This window comes from Anolis carolinensis, chromosome 2, assembly GCF_035594765.1.
Source record: "Anolis carolinensis isolate JA03-04 chromosome 2, rAnoCar3.1.pri, whole genome shotgun sequence".
NCBI lineage: Eukaryota > Metazoa > Chordata > Lepidosauria > Squamata > Dactyloidae > Anolis > Anolis carolinensis.
In genome coordinates this window covers 136479328-136494875 of record NC_085842.1, presented here as the reverse complement: position 1 = coordinate 136494875, position 15548 = coordinate 136479328, and the positions used below count along the sequence as shown (strand labels likewise).

At 42.9% G+C, this 15548-nt stretch overlaps 1 protein-coding gene across 4 annotated transcripts in view; it reads left to right on the top strand.

Moving 5' to 3' along the window:
- The window catches only part of qrich2 (glutamine rich 2), a 59474-nt gene extending 49972 nt beyond the window's left edge, over window positions 1–9502 (top strand). For all 4 annotated transcript variants that reach the window (XM_008104377.3, XM_008104376.3, XM_008104379.3 and 1 more), the window contains 4 exons: window positions 3694–3856; window positions 4903–4984; window positions 5188–5313; window positions 9056–9502. In XM_008104377.3, the coding sequence (XP_008102584.2) occupies window positions 3694–3856; window positions 4903–4984; window positions 5188–5313; window positions 9056–9174 (490 nt within the window). In that variant the 3' untranslated portion in view covers window positions 9175–9502. The remainder of the gene's footprint in view (window positions 1–3693; window positions 3857–4902; window positions 4985–5187; window positions 5314–9055) is intronic.
- The last annotated feature ends 6046 nt before the right edge of the window (window positions 9503–15548 follow it).

The following is a 15548-nucleotide window of genomic DNA, read 5'->3' as shown; positions in this document are numbered from 1 at the left end:
AATTTCATCACGCCCAAAGTAGTTGCTTAATGGGCTTGTTTTTAGTGTATCTACTGATTGTTCATCAGAATGAATATAGATTTTTTTCCTGGTCTAACTTGCTCTGTGGGTAATAAAACGTGAAAACCCAAAGCAGACTGAGAATCTAACAGATCTGTCAAACAAGTCAGACCTGATTGCTATCACTTCACAGTATGTTTCATGATATCTGCAGACTGACTCCTGTATCTATAAACAAAATACAGATGTGATATACAAACAAAACCATGAACTGGCACTGCGGGAATACCACATGGTTTGCCAAGCAGAAGGTGCAACACCGAATGCCAGCAATCTTTGCCATGAGAGCTTGGCATTCATCTCACAGTTTGCTTTGTTGTTGGCTTTCTGTTGCTGCTCCCTCTTGCTTGTCTGTTAAGAATTGCTCTGTCTGCCACCCTTTCCAGATGTTGCCTTGTGAAAAGCTCTTCCGCTCTTTCAGTCTGTTTTATGTGTTCTTTTGCTTGTTTATTATCTGGGAAAATGCAAATAGGAAATGCCAAGGCAGCTTAAAAATCTAAGGAGCCTGCTGGACCAGGTCCAATGCCTGTCTGGTCCAGCATCCTGTTCCCACCTTCACCAACCTCGTGCCCCATGTGAAGTCTACAAGTGGGGCATGAGTGCAAGAGTTCTCCCCAATATATTCTGTTCACTTATGCTCCTTGTGCTGATTTTACAAAGTTGGGTCTTTTGGGCTGCAAAGTTTGATGTTCTGTTTTTTATGTCAAATTCTTGGTGAAGGATATTACACTTAGCTGCCTAAAACAACCTGGTGACAGACAGTACATGAGTGACCACAAAAGAAATCTACAAAAGATTGCAAAAGCTTCATTCTCACACCAGGAGGCTCCATTGCACACATAAAACGTGTTCTTTTTAAAAAAAGCACGTTGGATAGGATGTTCAAGTCAGGAGCTCAATTCAACACAAATAATGCCATGAGTGGTCAAACACCAAAGCAGTTTAGCTCTCAAAAGGAAGTGTGCAGAATTTAGGACTGCAAGAGACTGCTGCTGAATATTGAGGTTCAATTCTGATACAACAAAGAACTGTCTGGAAGCATTGCTTACTTTATTGTGTTGTTTGAGAGATGGTTAGACCAGCTGAGTTTGGAGGTTTTGAAATTGTTAGTGCTGTGGGTGAAGTATTGTGGGACATTAAAAAGGAAATGACCGTGAAACAAAGGCATAAACAAAACAAAGCTGTTGTAAGACATATATTTGGAAATACATTTTTCAAACAATCATGGACAGGTTTATTTAACACCAGACTGCTTGCACGTTTTCTCTCTATCTCATCTATATATCACTAAAATGACTGTCTTACGTTCTCTCCAGGAAGGGACTTAAGACAGTTGACAAAAGCTCTGAAACAGGCACGGGGAACTTACAGTCTTTCAGATGTTGATGGGATTATAGTCCTATCAGTAAAGGCCATAGGCCGAGATGACAGATGTGGAGTCCAGCCACTTCTGGAGAACTACTGGTCTTACACAACCTTGAATTACTATTACAGTCAGCCCTCCCCTCACTATTTGTGGGTTGAACTTTTGTCAGTTTGATTAATTGCACATTTGATTGATCTGTTCTTTCTACTTCCTCCAATGCAATTATATGGTCAGTTTCTGCCAAAAGTTGATCATACACCGGAGGAACTAGAGAAGCGTTTTCCCAGATTAAAAGGGGTTTTATTTGCAGTTTTCCACTTTCATATGTCCTGCATCTCTAACTCCTGCAAAAACAGAGAGCTGGCTGTATTTTTAAATAGCAAGAAAGCAACACTTACCTCCCGCTTTGATTGGCCAGATTCTTCTTGCTTCTTTTAACAGATTTGCTCCCATCACAGAAGATGTTGCTACAAATGCACCTTTCCACTCTGTTTCTTCCTTGGTTTCCTTGACCACTGTCTCACCTGCCAGTGGGAGTAGTGCTGGAGATGAAGGAAATAAAGCAGCTAGCAAACAGTGACTTTCAGTGATAGTAGAAGACGTGGGAGCAGGGCCGGCCGGAGATATTTTTTGATGTAAAGCGGGGGTGCTGAAAAGCGCCCCCGCCACCGGCGCCCTGGCCCCGCCCAGCGTGCCCTGGCCCCGCCTCCCACGCTGCGTGGGAGGCGGGGCCAGGGCGAATAGTGAGGGGGCGGGGCCAGAGTTGGCCCCGCCCCCCCGTGCCCTGGCCCCGCCTCCCACGCAGCGTGGGAGGCGGGGCCAGGGCACGCTGGGCGGGGGGGCGGCGTCAGAGCTGGCCCCGCCTCCCACGTTACCCCCGCTCGCCCGTCTGGCCTTGTGTAGCAGGCCAGACTCAGCGGAGGTTCCTCCAGGCCGCAATCGCGGCCTGGAGAAACCTCCGCTGAGTCTGGCCTGCTACAAAAGGCCAGACGGGCGAGCGGGAGTAGCGTGGGAGGCGGGGCCAGCTCTGACGCCGCTCCCCCCCCCCGCCCAGCGTGCCTTGGCCCCGCCTCCCACGCTGCGTGGGAGGCAGGGCCAAGGCACGCTGGGCGGGGGGGGGGGAGCGGCGTCAGAGCTGGCCCCGCCTCCCACGCTACTCCCGCTCGCCCGTCTGGCCTTTTCTAGCAGGCCAGACGGGCCAGGGCGCACTGGGCGGGAGGCGGGGCACCGTCAGGGCGGTGCCCCGCCTCCCGCCCAGCCTGACGGCGCCCCCCCGGGCCTGCGCCCGAGGCGGCGGCGTCAGCTGCCGCATGAGTGGGGCCGGCCCTGCGTGGGAGGAACTGTGACCGTTTCCTTCTTTGGGACAGTAGAGCTCTTTAAAGAGCCCATTTAGATTCTTTGAATTGTGACTCTAAAAGTGCTAATTGTCTCAAACACATTTGTTTTTTTCCTGTAAAAGTAGAAGAACATAAGAACATCCACAGTACAGCCATAAAGAGTGATACCTCTTGCTGTATGAAAATGAAGTTTGGTCTCAAATTTTGAATCTTTTCCACATCTTGACGACTACTTCAGGCTTGGTGCCTCTAGAACAGCCTTCCTTCTCAGTGTGTTGGCCTATAGTTCCCATAATCCTACAGTTTAGCTGTCTGTAGGATTGTGGGATTCGCAAAACATATGTGTGGTAGGCATGAGGATGGAAAGGCTTCTCCAATGCATTTGTTGTGTACTTTCTAGTCACATCGTATCACCACTCTGCCAGTGAGGACTTAAGTAACTGAATGGTGATCGTTTTCTCTCTCCAGTTTGAAATCTGGAGCCATTTTTTTCAGCAAACTCCCTATCACTGCTCATCTCCTTATCTCCCCAGGAGCAGAGTAGTAGCAGGATGTTACCCATTACATGAGCAAAGAGAAGTCAGATCTTGTAACCCAGACAGAGCCCATTATAGGCCATGAGTCAGTACAAAAACGTTCTCCCTCCGAGAAGCAGGCCTGCATACTATTGTTATTCCCCACTGAAGTAAATGGATAAATTGGTAGGATTTACTTATATGTTGACCCATCACTCAATAACAGGTTGAATGGATCTACCCCAGTTGTACCTGATAAGATGCCAACCACTGACTTCAAAGAGTATATATCATATGTGTGTTTAGAAACAAGTTTAATGCAGCCAGCTGAGCTTCAGATCTCATTGGTTTTGCTCTCTGTCTCTGGGCAGCTTTACTTGGTCAGTTGTCAAATACTGTTCCTTCATAATGACAGACTTCCTGAGATGACGGACTTCAGCTACCTCAGCGTCCCACGGCACTGTGGAGGCAGCCACACCCTCACCTACCCTTACAGGCGATATGGGAGATTTCAGCAGTTGGCCCAGTGCATGCCACCCATCCAGGCAGACGAAAGCGCCATGCTGGCAATGATGAAAGTAAGGGGATGTGGGGAACCTGAAAGAAGTGACCAGGTTCAGTGTGGTCTTTTGAAATCAGTGTGTGTCTTTTGCTGGCCAGGTGGTGTAAGGCCCTTATCACATGAGGTGGGGAAAGCGATATTTCCATGGGATGTCGGTGTCTAGTTGTTACTTACCACATTATGCTGTGCCCACCCTGTAGCTGCTTTTTATTCTATCAATTCTGGGGTGAGCCTCTTAATAAATGGGTAATGACTCTCAGCCGTGCTGCTTTTCCAGAATGGATTTACATGAAAAAAATTCCTCCTCAGGCACCCAATGAAATGCATGGGCATGATTTGAAAGTAAGCCGTAGAGGGTTTTACAGTTCTTCCTTGCTGAGGAAACTTTTCTTTGTGAGGAAGGACTCTCATTCCTTCTTGGGCGCACTGCCTCCTCCATCTGTCAAAGAATCAATGTCAGTCCTTCCTCGCTGGAAGGACTTCTCCTCACAGGAGGACTTGGATTTCTTCTTTGCTGATGAGTGTTGTTGTAACTGCAAAATTATAACAATGATTAATAAGAATGAAAAAACCAAAATGTAAATATGCATAGGATGGGTCATTGGGTGGTCAGAAGATACTGTTAGGGTGGCAACCTGAAAAACAGATTGCATGACAATATATCATTAAAACAGTGCTAATGCACAAATGCAAAATAAGTTTGATAAAGATTCATATCAAAGTGGCATGCTTTCATAATGAAACTACAATGTTTGTGACAGGTCAGCAGGCTTGTGTGATGTGATGTTGGAAAAGTTACTGCCTTGACCTACAATTCCTAAAAACCTCAGTCAACGGAGACTATGCTGACAGGGATGTTATGGGAGTTGTAGTCCAAAAAGGGAAGTTTTCAATATCTGTGTGGGATAAACCTTTGGGGGGGGAAATGATATTTTTATGTTCAGTTCTTAAGTGACAAGTCTGGTGGAACAAACTTTTAGCTACGACTGGTTTGCACTGGATTTTCATATCTGCGTCTAAAGGCTAGGTTGAAATCTGTCTTTTGTTTCTATTTATCCCCAGCATGAAGAGGTAGATATACTGGGCCTTGATGGTCATATCTACAAAGGGCGGATGGAAACGCAGCTGCCGTCACTAAAGGATGGTAAATGTTGTATTCCACATGCAAATGTTTAATTCGTTCCCTCTCTCTTTCCCAGACATAAGTTCATTCAGTATGTAGACATTATAATTTGAAAGTAGATTAGATAGTGAGGACCTTGCCACTACCAAATTATTGATTGGGATGGACTACTCATTTGTGTCCTGAAGCATCCTTCTCTTTTCTTTGCACTTCTCACTCCACAGGTTTTTTAAGGTCAAGGAACAAACTTATTCGATCCTCCTCGCAAAGGAATCAACCCATCCTTGCTGATATTGCCAATTTCCCAGTTCGTCCTCATTCTGCTAAAATGTCGTTGCGCAGCCTGTCAGGTATGTTGAAGGCTCCAGATTGGTGAGGAGAAGAAATAATTTTTATCTTACCAGAAGTTGAGATTTCATATCTGATCACTCCTTGCAGCAGGAGCAAGCAAATGATTAATGATTCCTTCCTCTGGTTTGTGATGCGGGTTGGCGGGAATAGGTCAGAAGTTGTATCAGCATTCAGATGACATAATGAGCAAGTCACAGAGCTTTTTCCTTTCAGCAGTGGACACAACTGGGCAGTGTGAACTAGCATATGAGTGCTCACACTTGATCAGCCAGGGCCCCAGCTTGCCATGACATGCAGTTCTGCTTCCTAGAGTATTCTGCTGACTTCATTCCTGTCCCTCCTATGTAGTAAAAGTACTGTGAAATAGTACTGAAATGTTTTTTCATAGTGTGTAGTTGATGCTTGTGACTATTTTGCAAACAACTGTTTTAGTAGATATTGTTTGTTTTGTTGTTGTTTTTTGTTAAACAAAGGCTCCTAGTGAGATGACTGTCCCTGGTTGACTGATTCTAGGTCTGTTTGGAATTTCAGTGCCTGCCAATCCATCTGTCCTTTATAGAGAGCTCCCTTCTGGTAGCACTGAGGTGCTAAATGATCACATCTGAGTTGTAATTGCAAACACAGTCAGTTAGAACAATTGGACTACATGCCAGATTGATTGAAGAGCACTGCAGGAAATCACAGAGCCATTTAGCACAGCCCAAGAGCACTGTTTACCTACCAGGGTCAGCCATTCAATCTTGCCAGCCCTGAGCGCGTGTGTGTGTGTGTGTGTGTGTGTGTGTGTGTGTGTGTGTGTGTTTGCAGGGTTGGATGGGTGGGAGTTATTGGATACAGAAACAATACAGATTTGGTTCATATTAGGAATGCAAAATATAGGTCCCGTGTAGAACGTTTGGGAGTTCCTCACAACTGGTTCTTATTGACAGATGTCTGAAGGCCACCACTGTCCTAAATACAACTGAATTCAATGGCTTCCAGATTTGTGGGGGGGGGGGGGGGGAGGGGCAGGGAAGGAAAGATATGCCAAAAATATAATTTAAAGCACTAAGAACAGATTAAAACTGAAATAAAACAAGAACCCAGCCACCAAAGCTCACTGAAAAACAGCCCAGCTTAGATGTCAAAGTTCTGCTTTGAATAAAATATTATTTACCTGCTGGAATCTGTTAGTGACTTACACCATGTGTATGTTCAGTTCAAGATGTCAAATCTGGACTTGTAACTTTGCCACTCAACATCAGGGTCACAGAGCACAATCCCTGTGTATCTGCATGCCAAAATTATACACCTTCAACCCCCATGTAGATCTCATGGAAAAGGTACAGCAGGAAGGGAGCCATTGGAAACACCCCTTGGAAAGGAGTTTGAGGGTCTTAGAGTCACTATCAAGTAATCCCTTCCTTGCATCCCAATCAACCAAGCCTCCATTAGTTCATTAGTCATTACTACATTGATAGGGAGAGGCTCTCCATGATTTCAGGAAGAAGACTACCATGTCTACCTGGGAACAGCAGGTGAACTGGAATCTCTATTCATCCACTGAGGTCAAATTGGAGCATTTTCATGCATGGGGAAGGAATGAGAGAGAAGTCTGTCTCAACATATTGTTTTATTTATTTATTTCGTGTCAAAAGCATTGCATAATAAATAAGTTTAAAAGTGATAAAATAAAGGAATTACAAACAGCTAAATAGTTTTGGACCAAAAGTGGGCAACAGCAATCGCATTGTTCGTAGCTTTAAACAACTCCTCCGTGCATGAGGCAGGGCATTGTGGGCAAGCATACATATGAGGAGTTGTTTGTTCAGCTCCACAGTCACACAAGGTGGAAGATTCCTCCAGGTAGTGCCACCTTGCCAGGTTGTTTTTTGATCTGCCCACTCCGCTTCTGAGTCTGTTCAGGGACTTCCAAGTTGCCCATTCTTGGTTTGCCCCTGAAGGAAGACCCTCATGGGGGGCCATCCAGTTAGTATTGCCTGGTTTAGCTGCCCAGAGGGACACGCTTGCTGCTGCTGGGGGGACATCAAGAGGAGTGGTGGTTCTCATGAAGCCCTTCCTTGATTTGAGTCTACTGGGAGGAGGGTGATAGTCATGCAGTGGATGGCTTTCACAATGTTCAACCTTTTTTCTCTCACAGCAGCAACTTCCCGTCGCACATCGGGGGGGGGGGGGGGGGCAATGTCCGCTAGCTTATAGAGTTTATCAACAGGTGTAGGTTTAAGGCATCCTGGGATTATTCTACATGTTTCGTTCAGTGCTTCTGCACCTGCTTCCCATGGGCAGACTTGTGCCAAACAGGACAGGCATACTCAGCAGTTGAGAGAGACAAGGCCAGGGCTGATGTTCTTACTACTTGTGGGTCTGCTCCCCATGCACTTCCAGTCAGTTTCCGCAAGATATTATTGCATGCAGCTACTTTGTGCTTGGTGTTCATGCAGTGTTTCCTATATGTTAGTGTTCGGTCTAAGGTGACACCAAGGTATTTAGGATGGAAACAGTGTTCGAGCTCTTGGCCTTCCCAAGTAACTTTCAGTTTCCTGTTGGCTTCATGGTTACGTAGGTGGGAAGCACACACTTGTGTCTTGGCAGGGTTAGGCTTCAGGTGGTTCTCCTTGTAGTAGCTGGAGAGATCTTTCAAGGCATTAGTGAGCTGGTTTTCAACTGTTTCAAAATCTTTTGCTTGTGTTGTAAGGCCAAGGTCATCAGCATATATAAAGCTCTTTGTGAGTGGTGGTTGTGGCTGATCGTTCGTGAAGATGTTAAACAAGGTCGGTGCAAGAACGTTTCCTTGGGATAAACCATTCTTTTGCCTCCTCCATCTACTTTTCTTGCCCTGAAACTCCACATAGAAGCTGCGGTTCTCCAGAAGGGTCTGGACAATTTTTGTAAAGTCAAAGTCCCGGGTAATATGGTAGACTTTATGCAGCATTTTTCTATGTTGCACCGTGTCATAGGCTGCCGTAAGGTCCACAAAAACTGTTCCCGTGATGCAGCCTTTCTTGTATCCTTCCTCAATATGCTCAGTCAGATGGAGAATTTGACCTGAAACCTGCTTGTTGTGCAATAAGCTTAGGTTCGATGACAGGTCCTAATCGATTGAATAGCATCCTCTCATAGACTTTATATAGATGACATAAGAGGGAGATTGGTCGGTAGTTCCTGGCATTGGAGGCATCTTTACCAGGTTTTAAAATGGCAATGATCTTAGTTTTCCTCCATACTCTGGGAATCTGTTTGTGTGCCAAGCATTGATTGTAGAATTTCAAAAGCCAGTTTTCAGCTTTGGGCCCCAAGTGTTTGATTTGCTCCATCATTAAGTCATCTAGGCCAGGTGCTTTACCAGTTTTACATCGATGGCTTCTCTGAGTTCTTTCAGGTTTAGAGGAGAAGACAACTGGTGGGTTTCAAGTTCTGGCACCCTGTTGATTTTCATCTTTACTCTGCTGTGGTTGGTTTTCCCATTCTAAATTAGCTGGTAAGCTATCTGGTCTGGTGTTACGTTTGCATGTCCATGGTTGACCAGAGGGTCACTATCCAAGCGTCTCAGCAATTGCCAGGCTTTTTGGCTACTCTTGGACATGTCAAGGTTCTCAAGCAGCTCTATCCAGCGGTCTTTCTTAGCATTAGCTATGGCTGTAGATAGTTTTTGGCCTTGCATTACTTTTAAACATATTGGTTAAATCTCTTTTATATTAATGGCAGCTGGAATCAAACATAGCTATTTTTTGTGTATTGCAGCAAAATCTACAGGGGACAAGTCTGTGGCTCCTGTCAGGATCAGTGAAGAGCCTGGAGTACAGGACAGAGAAACTCTCGAGCTACGAATGGAGGTTCCCTCAAGACAACAGTCCACATAAACCCTGATGAACAATCCACATAAGCAGCATAGCAGACAGTGGTTTGTGCCTCAGATAGTTTTTACCAATGCAAGCCAGACAATAAAGGCAATAAAGGGCAAAATTGGAAGAAGACTGTATCAACATACAGCTGGCCAGAGGAAGATTTTCATCTTGTGATGGCCCATAGCAGGGGCCGCATCTGGCTCTTCTCTACAGCAATGTTTCTGGGACAGTTGTCAGGAGGGGATATTACTTCCTTCTGTAGAGATAATTAAATCTATAGACCATTTATTTTAATTGTCCAAGAAACAGTTACCCTTCAATACAAAGTTATGTGTTCAAATTAGTTATAGAGAGCGAGCTGATTTTGAGTGCTGATATTCTCAACCTTCCACCACACTATTATTTACCACATTTATATCTCACCCTTCTCACCCCGCAGGGGACTCAGAGCAGCATCACAAAAAGACAACAATTTGATGCCTCAAACATACATACAACAAATAAATAATACATTAAAACTAACAAGTTAAAAACATGTCAACATTAAAATCAAAACCAACTAATTAAAACCACATGATCTAAAAGGTTGGTGAAGCAATGAGCTCCATAAGGCCCAGATAAATCTCTTTTGGGACTGAGATTCCATAGAGATTTTTTTGAGCCAGAATGAGCAAAGACAGATATAGCTTCCAAAAGCTGATGGGTCCAACCATCTTTCCCCACCTACCCAAAAGAAAAGAGGAAAAATGTCTGTATTTAATAGGTAGGGGAGAAGGATGAATATTAAATATTTCTGTTGTTGTCATCCCTCTTTTTCCCTCTGAAAAAGAGACTCAATTTTTGAGGTAACTATAGGTTGGGCATCCCTTATCTAGAATAATTCAAAATCCAAAATTGTCCACGTGGTATAGTTGAGATTGTGACATGGTTGCTTCTGATGGTTCAACATAGCAGCCCACAATGAAAGGACCAAAGCAGTGACATCTCCAGCCTGTCCCCTATTCGGATAACAGCCGACACACCAATGCCTTAAATCAAGAAATAGTTTTCTAAAATCTACAGAGATACTCACAGGAACACCTCGACAAGTGAGAGTCCAAAAGTGGTAGGCTAAAAATCGGGATCTCAAGCCGTAGTTGATACCGAATGAGAGACTCCCTCCTGTATGTTAGAACAATATATATCAATTAAGTAAAGAACAGCTAAAAAAAGAAAATCGCATTTTTGAGCCACCAAAGTGCCATTCTCCATTCCAATTGTGGGGAAAATGAGGTGGGAGAACACTGAGCTGCTGGGAGACCCTTCCTTACAGCAACATCTTGCAGGAACTGGACTACAAGATGTTAGGATGTGTGTATTCTAGCTGGCAGTGTTGTCATAAAATATTAAGGCAGCGCTGGGAAAAGTTGCTTTTGGGACCACAACGCCCAGAACATCCAAGCCAGCATGCTGGAAAGAGGTTGCTTGGAGTTATGGTACTAAGAAACAACACTTCTAAGCTCTGCATTAGTAGAAGTTAGTTTTCAACTCAGTAGGTTTGACTCACAGCAAAATCTCTACACCTAGCCTTCATAATACACCAGAATGAGCAATTTACCATCCATTTCCACCATACAACTTTTTACTGTCAGACTATGATTTTTAAATCTGATTTATAACTTACCAGCAGCCCTCCTGTGGGAAGTCATTTACTTAGAGCAAACAGTAATCTTCATTTAGTATTTTAAGCACTGAGGCGAATTGTTGGTTACAGAGTCTTCTCCTCTGCATCCATCAAAGTGAGTTTGCAAGAATGAGTGTAAGGTAAAAGATGACACACATTGCTATCTTAACAAATCTTGCCAAGAAAACCCAGCGATGGGCTCCCCTTAGGGTCACTGTAAGTGGCTTGAAGGCACATAACCTTTAGAAGGGACCTTTTGACTGGCTAGCACCAGTTATTTTAGTTGCACATGACAGAACCATGAGAATGAATTGCCCATAACTGCACAGGAACCCAGGGAAAATAGTTGTGGACATGTATTCCTTTGATCTGAATTATTTGAACTGTCCAATCTGTTGCAGTTGGGCAAGCAAGTAATAACACTTCTGTAAGGCTAGAACTTTTAACTCCCTTGTGAATTTTAAATGATCACTTGAGAATTTCAAAAGCATTCCAAAGCAAACAAGCTTTGGGTGGAAAATACAACATTTGGTTTCCCAGTATGTTTCAGTGCCTAGTTACATCATACAGAATGCAGTCAGACTAGACAAATATCACAGGCTGTCTCATAATGCAACAGAAGGGCTTTATTGCATTTTTTCATGTGGAGGTGCTATCGTACCAGAGCTAGAGGATATGAATTGTTCCTGCAGTCAGGCTGGATATGTTTTGAAGTTCTACATTCTGGTGGCTTCAGAGATCCTTCCGCTTTCCCTTGGCTGCATGACTTGGCACCAACGACTGGCAATGTCAGGCATTTGCCAGCACTCTGAGACCAACAAATGGGACAGTGTGCCAACACCACTCCCACCTTCATTTTCATGCAGAACACTCAATAAGCTTCCTTAAGTGGCAGTGAAAGAGAAATCTGTTCAACTTCTTTAATTCACATGTACACGGCACAAAACAAGAGAACCTACCTGGCTTCCTTCAGGGGTCTCTGAATTTCCCAGGAGACCCACAAAACAGGGTTAAGTTATATTGCACTGAGGCCTGGTGTGCTGACCCTTTTCCTGCCCACTGCAAGAAAAGGAATACTTGAGAGGTTGCAGTCTCACTTATGATTGGAGACAACTTCATAAGTACTTATGGAAGTCACATGAAGGGAATTCTCAGGGTCTGCACCGTGTCTTGGTTCATACTGCATCTTTCTCAGAAAGGGTGCTTTGCTCAAATCCTCTCTGCTATTGTAGCTAGCTGTGCCTGACATATAGCAGAACTTCCAGGAGATGTCATTATAGTTAGCAACTCAAATTGCTGTTATCCCACAATACTTTTCAGGGTATGCCATAAAATTACCTTAAATCTACATATTACAATACTCAGACACGTGATTAATTGTGCAGTGGTTGAGCATTTTGCTTAATTTTGGTGCTGATTTGAGTTTTCTCAAATTAATGGAAAGCTGCTACAAAATGTATTGTGTGTGTACACAGTTCCCATTTCCACAGGACCAGTTCCTACCAAATGTCTGAAAAAATATTCTTGCTCTAGGGATTTTTCTAGATCTTCCAGTAAATTCTATGCTATGCTTTCACTTTCACGTTGGCAATAAAGGTCCGCATAGATAAAGCAATGGTATACCCCATAATAACTTATGGATGCGAGAGCTGGACCATAAGGAAGGCTGAGCGAAGGAAGAGAGATGCTTTTGAACTGTAGTGCTGGAGGAAAATGCTGAGAGTGCCTTGGACTGCAAGAAGATCCAACCAGTCCATCCTCCAGGAAAGAATGCCCAACTGCTCACTGGAGGGAAGGATATTACAGGCAAAGATGAAGTACTTTGGCCACATAATGAGAAGACAGGAAAGCTTGGGGAAGATAATGATGCTGGGGAAAATGGAAGAAAAAAGGAAGAGGGGCTGACCAAGGGCAAGATGGATGGATGATATCCTTGAAGGGACTGGTCTGACCTCGAAGGAGCTGGGGGTGGCCAACAGGGAGCTCTGGCATGGAGTCGGAAGTGACTGAATAAATAAATAACAACATGCTTTCACTGGATGTTGGATCGTAAGGTCATGCTGGAAGACTCAGAGATGCTACAGAGGTGTCAGGTGTTTTACAGGTCATCCAGAACAACTATATGGCATGTTTCTGCTGGAAGTAATTTATTTCGACATGATTCATTGTTATCTGCATTTCCACAGTAAGTGCAAGAACATATCTCCCACAGATATGGAGGTTATACTGTACAATAGAGTCTCACTTATCCAACATTCACTTATCCAACGTTCTGGATTATCCAACGCATTTTTGTAGTCAATGTTTTCAATATATCATGATATTTCGGTGCTAAATTCATAAATACAGTAATTACTACATAGCATTACTGCGTATTGAACTACTTTTTCTGACATTTGTTGTCTAACATGATGTTTTGGTGCTTCATTTGTAAAATCATAATCTAACTTGATGTTTAATAGGCTTTTCCTTAATCTCTCCTTATTATCCAACATATTCGCTTATCCAACATTCTGCCGGCCCATTTATGTTGGATCAGTGAGACTCTACTGTATTTGGGAATGTATTATATTCACACAATCATAGCGTCTACATCTGTGTATTATATATTTTAGTTAAATCATACTGTATCAGTGTGAAATAAGAGACCCAAACTGGACAACTATATAGGACTAGAAATTACTTGGGAGGGTTAGGGTAGTACTAAACAGGTTTTAAGAGTTTGCTAATTTCAAGAACCATTATCAAGAAGTTTGCTAGACCTATATAACAACAAAATTTATTTAACACATTATCTAAGTTACAGAATTAAGTAATACAGAGGATGTTAGGGTCTTCAGCTTAGGCAGTTTAAAAACAGGTGAATGTATGGAAAATTGTCCCTTATTACCAAGTTATTGAAGGCATCAGAATTTGGCCAGGAAAGAAAGCATAAATATGGGAAAACCACAAACTGTTAGAACAAGCTCTTTCCTTTCTCTTGATCTGTTTTTTAGGTATCTATAAAACAAACATGGATGGAGAACAGCATTCAAACATTATTATCTGCAACCTAGTAATTTTGCTTAACTCCCATCTTTCTGCACTGAGCAGGATCTGGCTTTGGACACATTCCTTTGTCAAATATATTTCTTCTTTGTGGTCTCTGAGACCCTGTCTGCATCTCAGACAAATGGGATTGTCTGCACCTGTGTAGTGCATCATTTGGAATATTCTATAGTTAGTATATTATAACTCTATCCAGAATTTTATTAGGTCCCTTTTATTCTGGTATTTTAACTGATGATGTTATTTTTAAATTGCTGCTGCAGCCCCCCCCCCCCCCCCCACCAATGAAGTCAACTGAATTGCACTTGGTGGTTGATTGATATTATTACTGTTGTATTAACTCTTGTTTTATTGTCTTACTGTGTTTTATTTTTATTTTTATTGTATATTGTTCAATGTATTTATGCTGTTGTTTTTGTAAATTGTGCTAGTCGGGCCTTGCCCCATGTGAGCCACCCCGAGTCCCCGTGGGGAGATGGTGGCGGGGTATAAATAAATAATAATAATAATAATAATAATAATAATAATTATTATTATTATTATTATTATTATTATTATTATTATTATATCTTTTGTTGGTAGTTCTGCACACTTCTCACATAAATCCCCAGTTCCATTTTGTCTTATCACTACAGCAGCATTGTGAGGAATTATTGGAACATTTGTCTTACATGATATGCCTCAGTTTAGATGGGATTTGTCTTACTCTTTTGCATTTTGGCCAATTTCAGTTTTTGTCCCTAAAGTTTGACTTGATCACCTGGTATGGAATTGGCTTGACCTGAGTACATTCAGTGGTCTGGACATATGTGCTATAAAAAGTAGAACGGGAAAAAGACATGCATGAAGGACTTTTTGGAGGTAGCTTTAAAATTTCCTCCTGAGTTACCTCTCTTTGGTTTCTCGAGAGATGGGTCCATCTTCTCCAGTTTTGGTCAGTTCCAGGCATTTTTCAACCAGAAGAAGTGTAGAATTACCAACTATAGTTAGGCAGGTATTCCCATTGCCTAAGATTGCTATCATTTCAGATGGAGAGATTGTTGAATCTTTTCCCAGATAGTTAGTCAGATCACTGTTGGCTTGAAGCCTGTAATCTCATTCCATACTAAGTGATCCCTCACATGGTCATTCATCTTGAGCAAAACACCCACTATCACCAGTTCTGACATCCCCAAATACTCAGTCCCATTGTTACCATTGTCCTCAATTTCAATGTTCATTTGATTCCTCCTTGATCTCTTCTTAGTCCAGATCTCAAAGTTCTAGGCACTATTATCAGCCTTCTCACAATGTGTGTTACATATACCAAGTTGATGCGCCACACCATTTTTTGTGATAGGTTGCCTTCTTCAAATTGTTATTACTATTGTGAATTTCAACATTACAATTATGTGATCAAGGGTTTGCCTTGTCGTGACTATCCTCCATCTGGAAATCTATGTCCTAAATGTGAAAGACCATGTGGATCCAGAATAGGTCTTCACAGTCTTTTATGGATTCATTGCTAAGACTCTGCGTCTGATTCATACTCAGCCATGAGTGATTTTTCATGAATGGATGAAAGTATGTGATCCACAGAGTTTTCACTATAGAAGACACTTAAGTTTTCTGCATCTAGCTATTCAGGCATGATATAAACTCTGTCAGGCATTGTCCTCAATCTTTAAGTCTATCATTG